We start from the raw sequence: 12755 nt of genomic DNA, 5'->3' as shown, positions 1-12755 counted from the left end.
CTTCGATTTAAACCAGCATCTGCAGTTCTTTCCTACACATAGAACAGTGCAGCACAGGAACAAACCTTTCAGCCTACAATATCTGTGCTGATCATGATGACAATTTAAGTTAACCTCATCTGCCTGCACATGGTCAATATCCCTCCATCCCCTGTCTGTTCACATGTTTGTCTTAAATACCTCTTAAATGTTGCTGCCATATCTGCTTCCACCACCTCCCCTGGCAGCCTATTCCAAGCACCTACCATTCTGGGAGCTGGGAAGGTGAGAGAAACCAGTTAATTTTCAGCAAGCAGAGATGTTGGAGAACGATAAATAAATCAAAGGGCATATTACAGCTAGAGTGAGATCAAATAAGTGACATAGAGGTCAAGGTAGAAATTAGAAGTGCTTCTGATGCTTCATGTGTGTACGGTGTTAGAAACATGCTGGGGGACATACCCAGCAGACCAAACAATACTAATACAAAAAGAAAAATCTGAGCCAAAATGATAACAGATAGAACCGGCCAGAAAGAAAGAGTGAGTTATCCTAAGTTGGAGAATTTGAAGGCTACAACATCCCCACATAGAAGATGAGATATTGTCCCTGAAGCACGACTTGGGCCTTGTGTAATAGTGCAGGAGACAACAGGCAAAAATATCTGAGTGGGATTGGGAATTAAAATGACAGGCAATCAAAGTAGCTCATGGTCATTTATTTTCCCCATTGTAGAGAAAGCCGCTTTCTGTGTTACATTAGATTGGAAGAAGTGTAGGTGATTTGTAAGACTGTGTGGGTCTCTTGATGATGGGCAAGGAAGAGGTGAAAGACATTTAGTGCATCTTCACTGTTTGCATTGGAAGTGTGTCATGACGGGGAGGGATATGTGGGCATGAAAGAGCAGACCAGGAAGTCATGAGGGATGTGATCCCTCTGAATGCTGAAAAGGGAGGGAAATTTTTGACTGGTGATGTAATCTTGTTGGTGCTGGTAGAAATGGCTAAGGATGATTCATTGAATGTGAAGTGGGGTTGAAATTAAGGACCAGGGGAACTATGTTTTTGCTCTGTCTAGAAAAAGAGGTTTTGAGAGCTGAAATGTGGGAAATAGATTTCCACCTACAATGAGTTTGTATTCATGTATAAAGGCTTTCGTAAAAGGGTGATATATTTGAAGCATTTCAGAGAGTGGAAAACCCTTTGTCTGTTTGTTTATACATTATTTCAACAAAATAAGATAAAAACAAAACAAAATAACAATAAAATGAAATGAACGATAAACCTGTACAATTAATAAATTCTCATAAACCACACAAATGTTCTATAGATTCAGGATCAGTTCCTGCGGATTGGAGGGTAGCTAATGTTATCCCACTTTTTAAGATAGGAGGGAGAGAGAAAAACAGGAAATTATAGACCAGTTAGCCTGACATCGGTGGTGAGGAAGATGCTGGAGTCAATTATTAATAGACATCAGACAATAGGTGCAGGAGTGGGCCATTCGGCCCTTTGAGCCAGCACCATCATCCATTTTTATGATCATGGATCATAAAAGAAGAAATTGCGAAACATTTGGATAGTAGTAACAGGATTGTTCCGAGTCAACACGGATTTACGAAGGGGAAACCATGCTTGACTAATCTTCTGGAATTTTTTGAGGATGTAACTAGGAAAATGGACATGGGAGAGCCAGTGGATGTAGTGTACCTGGACTTTCAGAAAGCCTTTGATAAGGTCCCGCATAGGAGATTAGTGGGCAAAATTAGAGCACATGTTATTGGGGGTAGGGTACTGACATGGATAAAAAATTGGTTGGCAGACAGGAAACAAAGAGTAGGGATAAATGGGTCCCTTTCAGAATGGCAGGCAGTGACTAGTGGGGTACCGCAAGGCTCGGTGCTGGGACCGCAGCTATTTACAATATACATTAAAGACTTAGATGAAGGGATCAAAAGTAACATTAGCAAATTTGCAGATGGCACAAAGCTGGGTGGCACTGTGAAGTGTGAGGAGGATACTATGAGGATGCAGGGTGATTTGTACAGGTTGTGTGAGTGGGCAGATGCATGGCAGATGCAGTTTAATGTGGATAAATGTGAGGTTATCTAGTTTGGTGGTAAGAACAGGAAGGCAGATTATTATCTGAATGGTATCAAGTTAGGAAAAGGGGAAGTACAATGAGATCTGGGTGTCCTAGTTCATCAGTCACTGAAAGTAAGCATGCAGGTACAGCCGGCAGTGCAGAAAGCTAATGGAATGTTGGCCATCATAACAAGTGGATTTGAGTACAGGAGCAAAGAGGACCTTCTGCAGTTGTACAGGGCCCCATTGAGAACACACCTGGTGTATTGTGTGCAGATTTGGTCTCCAAATTTGAGGAAGGACATTCTTACCTCTGAGGGGGTGCAGCATAGGTTCACGAGGTTAATTCGCAGAATGGCGGGACTGTCGTATGTTGAAAGACTGGAGCGACTGGGCTTGTATACTCTGGAATTTAGAAGGATGAGAGGGGATCTTCTTGAAACATATAAGATTATTAAGGGATTGGATACTCTAGAGTCAGGAAACATGTTCCCGATGTTGGGGGAGTCCCGAACCAGGGGCCACAGTTTAAGAATAAAGGGTAGGCCATTTAGAACGAAGATGAGGAAAACCTTTTTCACTCGGAGAGTTGTGAAGTTGTGGAACTCTCTGCCTCAGAAAGCAGTGGAGGCCAATTCCCTGGATGCTTTCAAGAGAGTGTGAGATAGAGCTCTTAATGATAGCGGAGTCAAGGGATATGGGGAGAAGGCAGGAACAGGGTACTGTTTGTGGATGATCAGCCATGATCACGGTGAATACCGGTGCTGACTCGAAGGGACAAATTGCCTACTCCTGCACCTATTGTCTATTGTCTAAATTAAATCTTACATGTTCGAAAAGGAGTAGGAGGAAGTATGCACTTATTTATTCCTACCCCTTCTCCACTACTCATCAATTAACATGCCACATACATACATACAACATACACATATATGCACACACACAAACAAACATAAATGCAGTTTATAAACAATTATCCAAATTCTATGTACAACATGAATATCACACTATGTCAATAAACTAAAATTTAACTGTCATCACAGCCCTTCGTCATTCTTATACCTCTGGAAAATATTTTTTTTGTAGATCTTCTTCAACTGAGAAATGTTTGTGCTTTGCTTGAGTTCCACATCCAAATCATTCCACAATTTCACCCCACAGATTGAAATAAACATACTCCTCATAGTTGTATGAACACAAAGTTTCTTTAAATTAAACTTTCCTCTCAAATTATAACCACCCTCCTTGTCAAAGAACATTTTTTGTATATTACCTGGTAGTAAATTATTTATTGCTTTATACATTATTTGTGCTGTGTTAAATTCGACTAGATCCATAAACTTCAAGGCATTTGACTGTAAAAACAGAGAGTTGATGTGTTCGCGAAATCCTACATTATTAACGATCCTTATGGCACCTCTCCCAACCCTTCCGAATTTGGCGGAAAGTTTCCGCTTTCATATTTCATTTCCGCCATTCTGATTTCGCCTCCGCGCCCTGGAAGTCTCCCCGGAAATGTGGCACCTAGGCTGGGTAAGGCAGCCAATCTTGACCTCATCGGGACTTCCATGACCAATTTGTGGGTTGAATTAGCAACCTGCGGCCAGGGCTAGGTAACTCCAGCACAGCTGGAGCCAGCACATCTATCCCCAGAGCCGACTTCCGGCTGGATAAACCAGCAAAGCTCTGGAACCAAGAGTGCCAGAAAATCAGTGGTGGAACTGTAATGAGTAAATATTAAATTTTAGTGCAAGATTATATAACTATATTAATTATTTAAGACAGGGTTAAAATATAAAACACAGCAGAAAATGCTTATTACCACCTTTTTGGGCTGATTATCAATTAATGTGCAAATTTACTTCAACAAGTACTTCCGTATGTTTCGTCGAGTCGCATATATCAATTTCTTCATAACTTAGTCATACATTTTATGACCATTGTTCTTTTATTCAATACCAAGAGAATTTTGTCCTGCCACCTGATGTGAAGGAGTCTGCGTAGACAGCTCAAGTGAAAGTGGTTGAGCTGTTTGGCATGTCTGCTGTAGACAGTCCAGGTCTCACTGGCATAGTGAAGTGTGGTGAGTACCACTGCACGGTAGACCTTCAGCTTGGTGGTAAGGTTGAGTCCTCTCCGCTCCCAAACATTCTCATGGAGTCGCCCAAAGGCAGCGCTGGCCTTGGTAATCCTGTTGTTGACCTCAGCGTCAATGTTCACCACTCGCGAGAGTGTACTGCCCAGATAGGTAAAGCTGTCGACTGCCTGTAGATTCTGCCCCTTCACCGTGATGTGTGGTTCCTGGTAGGGCTTTCCAGGCGCGGGCTGGTACATAACTTCAGTCTTTTTGGTGCTAGAGAGACCAAAGTTGTCACAGGCCTGTGAGAAGCAGTCCATTTCATGCTGCATCTTTTGCTCTGTGCTGGCGTTGAGGGCGCAGTCATCAGCAAACAAGAAATCTCTGATGATAGTCTCCTTTATTTTCCTATACTCTTTCTATGTCAACACCATCTATCCTCACTTGTACCTGAGTGTTTATTTTACAATTTCCAAACAATATAATATTTGTTTTGTTCAAATTTAATGATAATTTGTTTTTGTCAAACCACCTTTTAAATGTTCTCATTTTTGATGTGATCTCCTCCAAAAGCTGCTGTAAATTCTCACCAGAACAAAAGATATTAGCATCGTCTGCAAATAAAACAAATTTCAATATTTTTGATACTCTGCATATATCATTTATATACAGAATGAACAATTTCGGTCCTAATACAGACCCCTGAGGTACTCCACAAGTAATATCCAAGCATGTTGATTTATGCTCACCTATCTTCGCAAACTGTTGCCTGTTTCTTAAATAGCTTCTCAACCAATTCAACACCACCCTCCTGATACCGTACCTTTCCAATTTATCAAGTAATATATTGTGATCAATGGTATCAAAAGCTTTTGAGTACTTCCAATTTTCTGTGTGTATTTATATGTAGGTCTAGAGGGAGACGGTAACAAATAGACAGAAAACAGATTACAGATCATTCCCAGGTTACAAATGCTTGACGTATGTACATACAAATGAATGTTTGGGAGACTAGTGGGATGATGATTGCTGGCATCTTCTGCTGGCTGGAAACTCAGTTTGCAGCCATATCTCCAATTTGTAATCTGTTTGAGTTACAAACATTTCTCAGGAACGGACCACTGCTGTAACTTGGGGGGAGCCAGTGCTGTAACTATTTAGCATAATTTTGTTTTCAAAAGTTGGAAGTAGACACCAGCATTACACAGGAATCAACTCTGGAACCACTCGTCTCTATACTGCACTTTACTATGTAAAGTGAGGAGACATTTTCAAAAAATACAAAAAGAAAGCCAGAGATAGCTGCAAGAAATGTTGATAAAATGGGAGAGTACATGCCAAAACACTGGTGAATGGAATTTGGCATCATTAAGTGTGAGTTGATACATTTCCGAAGTTCGTTCAGTGCTACAGATAAACACATTCTTTCTGTGTACAGATTAAAAGGATGTAAAAATGCTGATGGATAAAGCCATAGAACAACAACATTTTATTATGAAAAATTCAAAATATGAAAAAGCCAAAGTAGTTTTGGAGTCTGCATAACACTCAAATAAGATCCCACTTAAATCAATTTATGCATCATTAAGCTACATTGGATTGGACTTAATTAAGGCTTCAGAGAAAGTGCGACATTAGTTAAGCATCTGTGGTAGACACAAAATGCTGGAGTAACTCAGCGGGTCAGGCAGCATCTCGGGAGAGAAGGAATGGGTGACGTTTCGGGTCGAAACCCTTCTTCAGACTGATGTCAGGGGAGGGTACGGGACAAAGATAGGATGTAGTCGGAGACAGGAAGACTAGTGGGAGAACTGGGAAGGGGGGGGGATAGGGAGGGGAAGCAGGGACTACCTGAAGTTAGAGAAGTCAATGTTCATACCGCTGGGGTGTAAACTGCCCAAGCGAAATATGAGGTGCTGTTCCTCCAATTTGCACTGGGCCTCACTCTGACAATGGAGGAGGCCCAGGACAGAAAGGTCAGATTGGGAATTGGAGGGGGAGTTGAAGTGCTGAGCCACTGGGAGATCAGGTTGCTTGACTGAGCGGAGGTGTTCAGCGAAACGATCGCCGAGCCTGCGCTTGGTCTCGACGATGTAGAGAAGCTGACATCTGGAACAGCGGATACAATAGATGAGGTTGGAGGTGGTGCAGGTGAACCTCTGCCTCACCTGGAAAAAATGTTTGGGTCCTTGGATGGAGTCGAGGGGGGAGGTAAAGGGACAGGTGTTGCATCTACTGCGGTTGCAGGGGAAAGTACCTGGGGAGGGGTGGCCTGGATGGGAAAGGACGGGTGAACCAGGGAGTTTTGGAGGGAACGGTTTATGGGGAAAGCAGAAAGGGGTGGAGATGGGAAGAAGTAGCTAGTAGTGGGATCCCGTTGGAGTTGGCGGAAATGTTGGAGGATAATTTGTATGCGACGGCCGATGGGGTGGAAGGTGAGGACAAGGGGGACTCTATCCTTATTACAAATGCGGGGAGGGGGAGCAAGAGCTCCCCTAGTGGAAGAGGGCAAGAGCTCCCCTAAAGAATGAGGACATCTCCGCTCCCCTAGTATGGAACACCTCATCCTGGACTCTCAGTCCGACTCAACCAACCTGATCTCCCGGTGGCTCAGCACTTCAACTCCCCCTCCCATTCCCAATCTGACCTTTCTGTTCTGGGTCTCCTCCATTGTCAGTGAGGCCCAGCGCAAATTGGAGGAACAGCACTTCATATTTCGCTTGGGCAGTTTACACCCAGTTTACACCCAGTGGAATGAACATTGACTTCTCTAACTTCAGGTAGTCCTTGCTTCCCCTCCCTATCCCCTCCCCCTTCCCAGTTCTCCCACTAGTCTTCCTGTCTTCGACTACGTCCTTCGACCCGCCCCCTCCCCGACATCAGTCTGAAGAAGGGTCTCGACCCGAAACGTCACCCATTCCTTCTCTCCCGAGATGCTGCCTGGCCCGCTGAGTTACTCCAGCATGTAGTGTCTACCTTCGATTTAAACCAGCATCTGCAGTTTTTTTTCCTACATAAGTTAAGCATCATTGGATTGGTCTTAATTAAAGCTTTAGAGAAAGTGCGACATAAGTTCACAGACATACCCCAGGCTTCACACCAAGATCTCAGTTGGTACACATTGCCAGATCCTTGATCAAAGCAGGCACATCATTAAAGTATATGCACTGATATACTCTCTCACTTTCTCCAACATTGGCACAAAGGTAGATGCAGCAGCAACTAATCAGAGGGGCTCTGCTACATGGCATTACTTTCTAAGGGAGATAGTGTTCGTCAAGTGGGCAGCTTTTTTTTGTATAGTGCTTGAGTGTTTTTGATCATTTAGGCAAGTGTAACAAACCTGATGTACATTGTATGTGGTAGAAAGGCTTCATAGATTAGCCCCCCTGATACTATTCACATCTAACTTGAAATGGCTTAGGTAGGGCAGGGTAAAACCAACTAAGACACGCAGAGCGACACATTTCAGAAATCCTTTAGAAATCTTTTATTGAAACTAAGTAACACAGCAACTAATGTAATATAAAACACTTCAAAAAGTACTAATTTTACTCCTTAAGTAGTTCAATTATTCCATTGTTTTTTTAATTTTCCTGTGTTTATACGTATCACATACATGACCGTCATTTTTTAAATTTCTGTGGAAGACAATTTGATTTTTTTTTTCTCCCAGTTAATATGGAAGGTTGGGCACTTAGATTATAGGGATTAATGAATGCAGACCAGGAAGTTATTACATTCTGCACTACATTATTCAGTATTTTTGAATCCATACATTTGCAGAAGAGCAAAGATTGTGACTTTTTTTTGCTTGAAATAGAAACATTGTGGAATTGAATGGGAAAAAAATCCCTTATTAAAAATGTTATACATTCAGAATGAATTGGGGAAAATGGTTAGTGTATTCATATCTATGTAGAGAGTCAAGTCAAGTCAATTTTATTTGTATAGCACATTTAAAAACAACCCACGTTGACCAAAGTGCTGTACATCTGATTAGGTTCCAATGGAAAAAAAAATGAAACATACAGTAGCACGCAAACAGTTCACAGCGCCTCCTCAATGAGCCTCAAACGCTAGGGAGTAGAAATAGGTTTTGAGCCTGGACTTAAAGGAGTCGATGGAGGGGGCAGTTCTGATGGGGAGAGGGATGCTGTTCCACAGTCTAGGAGCTGCAACCGCAAAAGCGCGGTCACCCCTGAGCTTAAGCCTAGACCGCGGGATAGTGAGTAGCCCCAAGTCGGCCGACCTGAGGGACCTGGAGTTAGAGAGGGGGGTTAGAAGATTTTTGATGTAGGGGGGGGAGTGTCCATTTAGGGCTTTATACGTGAATAGGAGGAGCTTGAAGTTGATTCTGTACCGTACAGGGAGCCAGTGGAGAGAGGCCAGAATCGGGGTGATGTGGTCCCTTTTACGGGTACCCGTCAGGAGTCTCGCTGCGGCGTTTTGGACCAGTTGCAGGCGGGGCAGGGAAGATTGGCTGATCCCAGTGTATAGGGAGTTGCAGTAGTCTAGGCGGGAGGAAATGAAAGCGTGAATGATTTTTTCTGTGTCGTCGAATTGGAGGAAAGGTTTGATTTTAGCTATGGTTCGAAGTTGGAAGAAGCTGGCTTTTACCACAGCGTTGACTTGCTTATCAAATTTTAATGCAGAGTCAAATATCATGCTGAGGTTTTTGACATGCGGTTTGACTAGGCAGGATAGACTTCCAAGACTGCCTGTTATCAATTTGATGGAGTCGGGGGGGCCGAATAGGATGACCTCAGACTTGCTTTCATTTAATTGGAGGAAGTTCTGTGCCATCCAACATTTTATGTCCTCAAGGCAGTGTAAGAGGCTGTTTAAATTTGACTGGTTGTTGGGTTTCAGGGGGAGGTAAAGCTGAGTGTCATCGGCATAGCAGTGGAAAGAAATGCCGTGCCTTTGAATGATTTGGCCAAGGGGGAGCATGTATAGAGAGAAGAGAATGGGGCCTAGGATGGAGCCTTGTGGAACTCCGCAGGAGAGGCTAGCTGGAGCAGAGGAATAACTGCCTATGTTGATGGCGAAACTCCTATCTTTGAGGTACGAAGCAAACCAGCTCAGGACAGTGCCATCAATGCCAACCGCGTACCGGAGACGGTCAATAAGGATGGTGTGGTCCACTGTATCGAACGCTGCGCTGAGGTCGAGAAGGAGCAGGATTGCACAGTCGCCGGTGTCGATGTGAGAGTCACTGTCGTGTCACAGAAACTTGCCTTTTTATTTAGACATTCCTAAATGAAGGCCATATGTTAATTTGTAACAGGAAGGACAAGAAACATGGCTAAATTGCAATTTTCCAAAATGTTTCGCAATAGGGATGTAAAAACATAACAGAAGAAGAAAATAAGAGCAAGAATAGGTCTCACAGGACTACCCTGCTTTTCAATGTTTTGGCTAATTTTCTCCTCTTCCAGTTCCAGTTCTCTGCCAGTTCCCAGTAGCCCTTTATTTTCCTAACTTTTCATAAACTTATTATCTTATTTTTAAATGCTGCCACAAATTTCGCCTTCACAACCCTCTGGGTTGAAAATTCCAGAAATTTATTATTCTCTGCAAGACAAAGTTCCCACACCTCTCATTTTTAAATAACAGCTCCAACATCTGTATCTGTGCCCTCTTCTTCAAGCTTCTATTAGTGGAAATATCTTAACATCTTCCCTGTCATGTCCTCCCATCTCCCTTAGGATTTTAAATGTTTCAATAAGATCACCCCTCATTCTCTTCATAAACTCCAAAGAACATGGAACTGAATTTCTTTAGCTGTTTATCAGAGGACAACCATCTCAAGAATCAGAGCAGTGAATCTGTTTCAGAGCTGCTTCCAATACTAGTCTTCTTCAATAAGGGGATCAAAAACTGTGCATGGGATAATTTTACATGGAAGAACCTTGAGCATATCAGAAACTGAAAAATGTTTTATCCTCCAGATAATTTGTAGACTGTCGGACTGCAAAGGCTCTGGAGAGGAAAATAGGAAACAAGTAATGTCCTTGGGTTAATCTTGTTTGTGAAAGAAAATGTGATTTTTTTGTTGCAGATTCCACACAGCCTATTATTTTTTAAATCACTTTAAAAAGGTCCAATAATTACTTGTAACATATCAAGCAGAATATTGTCAATTTTTGGTCAGTCAGGAGTTAAGTGCACTTCTTCCTGAAGATACCTGCCGACTCCACAGGAGTCATCCATTATTTTTGGAATTACTTTTTTTTTAAAATTGATCCAATTAAATTTATATCTAAGGGTGCACCCTAAATAGTCACAATGAAGTGTTTGGGACATGCTAAAGCAGTAGAAAAACAAGTGGTTGTGGCCAGGCTCACCTTTGTGGGATTTTGTCATTGTATTGAACTACATGGATCTAATGTTCCTTGTCATTTATTAGCTCATGCCTGAATGTTATCCAGTCTTCCTGCATCTGGGCATGGATTGCTTAATTATCCAAGTACTTCTGAATAAATCATTGGTGAACATCGGTATTATTTCTGATGGTAAAATGGAAGGTTATAGATGCTGCAGATTTATATCTGCAGCATCCTAACGTGTCAGGATGGTTGAACATAGGAGGCTATTATAGAACATAGAACAGTACAGCACAGATACGGACCCATTGGCCCACAATGTTTGTGCTGTGCATGATGCCAGGTTAAACTGATCTCGTCTGCCTGTACAAGATCCATATCTCTCTATTCCCTGCATTTCAATGAGCCTATCTAAAATCCTCTTAAATGCCACTGTATCTGCCTCCACCACCATAAAAAGACTTGCCCCGCACATCTCCATTAAACTTTCCTCTCTCACCTTACAGCTATGCCCTCTAGTGTTGGACATTTCCACCCTGGGAAAAAGATTCTGACTGTCTACCCTATCTATGCCTCTCACAATTTTAGCTTCTTCTATCAAGTCTCCCCTCAACCTATGACATTCCAGACAAAACAATCCATGTCTGTCAACCTCTGCCTGCAGCTGAAGCCCTCTAATCTATCCTGAAGAATCTGCTCAGCAATGTCCTGGAGTTGATGTCATTGGTCAATAACCAAATGATCACAATGATCTTCATGCTAAATTTTACTCCAGCCAAAAGAGCATTTTCTCCTGGGTTCCCAGCAACTTGAAATTTATAAGACCTCCTTTGATTTCACCGAAATAAATGAGATTTGATTTAATAGCTCAGCTTTCTCTGGACCGTACATGCAGAACGTGAAGGAACTATCCTTAAAATATTATTTGTAGAAAGTACTAGACCAAGTGGATCCGTTGGGCCCAAACCTCTCCTGTATTGGTGCAGTACCCTCTTCCCCCCCACTCCTTCCCCCCCCACTCCATTCCCCTCAAACCCCCTTATCCTCCCCCTCTCTCTCCCCCCCCCTCCCTGCACCCCCCTCCCTCCCTCCTTCCCTCCCCCTCCCTCCCTAGGAGATAGATTTAAACTTTAAAATGTGAATAACTTAAAAAATATAACACCAATTTCAATGAAACTTCTTCCATTAGCACCAAAGGAACGAAGGTGAGTAATGCGGGTCTAAAATTGTCACGCAATCATGTACCATTTTGGCTGTAGTTCAGGAACAAACAAACAGACAAACAAGAGTTTTAGTATGTAGATTAACTGAAAAAGATTAACTGATCATGTTCAATTTTCAATGTTAGATGCATCCTAGGCAGACTATGAGCAAACTGCCTCTTCAAGCAAATTTTTACCCTCTTACAACAACTGCCTACATACAAGACAATGATGTTCGTTTGACCCTGCATTCTGCTCAGTCATTGGGAGTTGCTAGTCTGAGGAATGGTATGTCTTATTCACATATTTTTCTTCTAACTCAAGAGCCAAACAAGGAAGGATTTGGATCAGTGTTCTGTGTGCTCAGTGATATTTTCAGAATAGTATCAGGACGTTCAGTCCTGATGGCTGATACCATTTGCACCTCTCTCCTCCCACCTTTCTCCTATACTTTACTTTGTTTTATACTTTAGAGATATAGTGTAGAAACAGGCCCTTCAGTCCACCAAATCAGCACTGACCAGCGATCACCCCGTGCACCAGCATTACCCTACACACTAGAGGCAATTTACAAATTTACAAAAGCCAATTAACCTACAAACCTGTGTGTCTTTGGAGTGTGGGAGGAAACTGGAGTATCCAGAAAAAACCCCACGTGGTCACAGGGAGAACATACAAACCGTACACATAGCACCCGTATCAGGATCAAACCCTGGTCTCTGGCATTGTAAGGCAGCAACTCTACCGTTGTGCCACTAAGCCGCCCTCTGATCAACAATTTCAGTATTGTTGGGTTCCTGGTAATGGAGCCGATTATTGTTTTAGGTCTGAAAAATAAGAACTGGAAATCATGTTGCCTCTCTCCTCCAACCAGCAAGTTTCACATATCTGGGCTGCAGGCATAAAGCTTACTCTGTAGCATTTAATGGCAGGCATAAAACTTACAGACAAAAACTGAAAATTATATATTCCTAAATGTCGATGCATCTGCAGGCATTGTCTCAAAGCTCTTAACTCATCTTTACTTGCCAATTAAATATATTAACTCTAGTTACATGCATTAGTACTATGCGTGGAACATCTC

The 12755-nt window shown here is 42.4% G+C and overlaps 1 protein-coding gene across 2 annotated transcripts in view; it reads left to right on the top strand.

Annotated features, from left to right (window-relative positions):
• The window catches only part of man2a1 (mannosidase, alpha, class 2A, member 1), a 91026-nt gene that overhangs the window by 67057 nt on the left and 11214 nt on the right, over positions 1 to 12755 (top strand). For both annotated transcript variants that reach the window (XM_078396368.1, XM_078396369.1), the window contains one exon: positions 11818 to 11959. In XM_078396368.1, the coding sequence (XP_078252494.1) occupies positions 11818 to 11959 (142 nt within the window). The remainder of the gene's footprint in view (positions 1 to 11817; positions 11960 to 12755) is intronic.

Source organism: Rhinoraja longicauda, chromosome 3, assembly GCF_053455715.1.
Source record: "Rhinoraja longicauda isolate Sanriku21f chromosome 3, sRhiLon1.1, whole genome shotgun sequence".
Lineage (NCBI taxonomy): Eukaryota > Metazoa > Chordata > Chondrichthyes > Rajiformes > Arhynchobatidae > Rhinoraja > Rhinoraja longicauda.
This window is presented reverse-complemented; position numbering and strand designations above follow the sequence as displayed.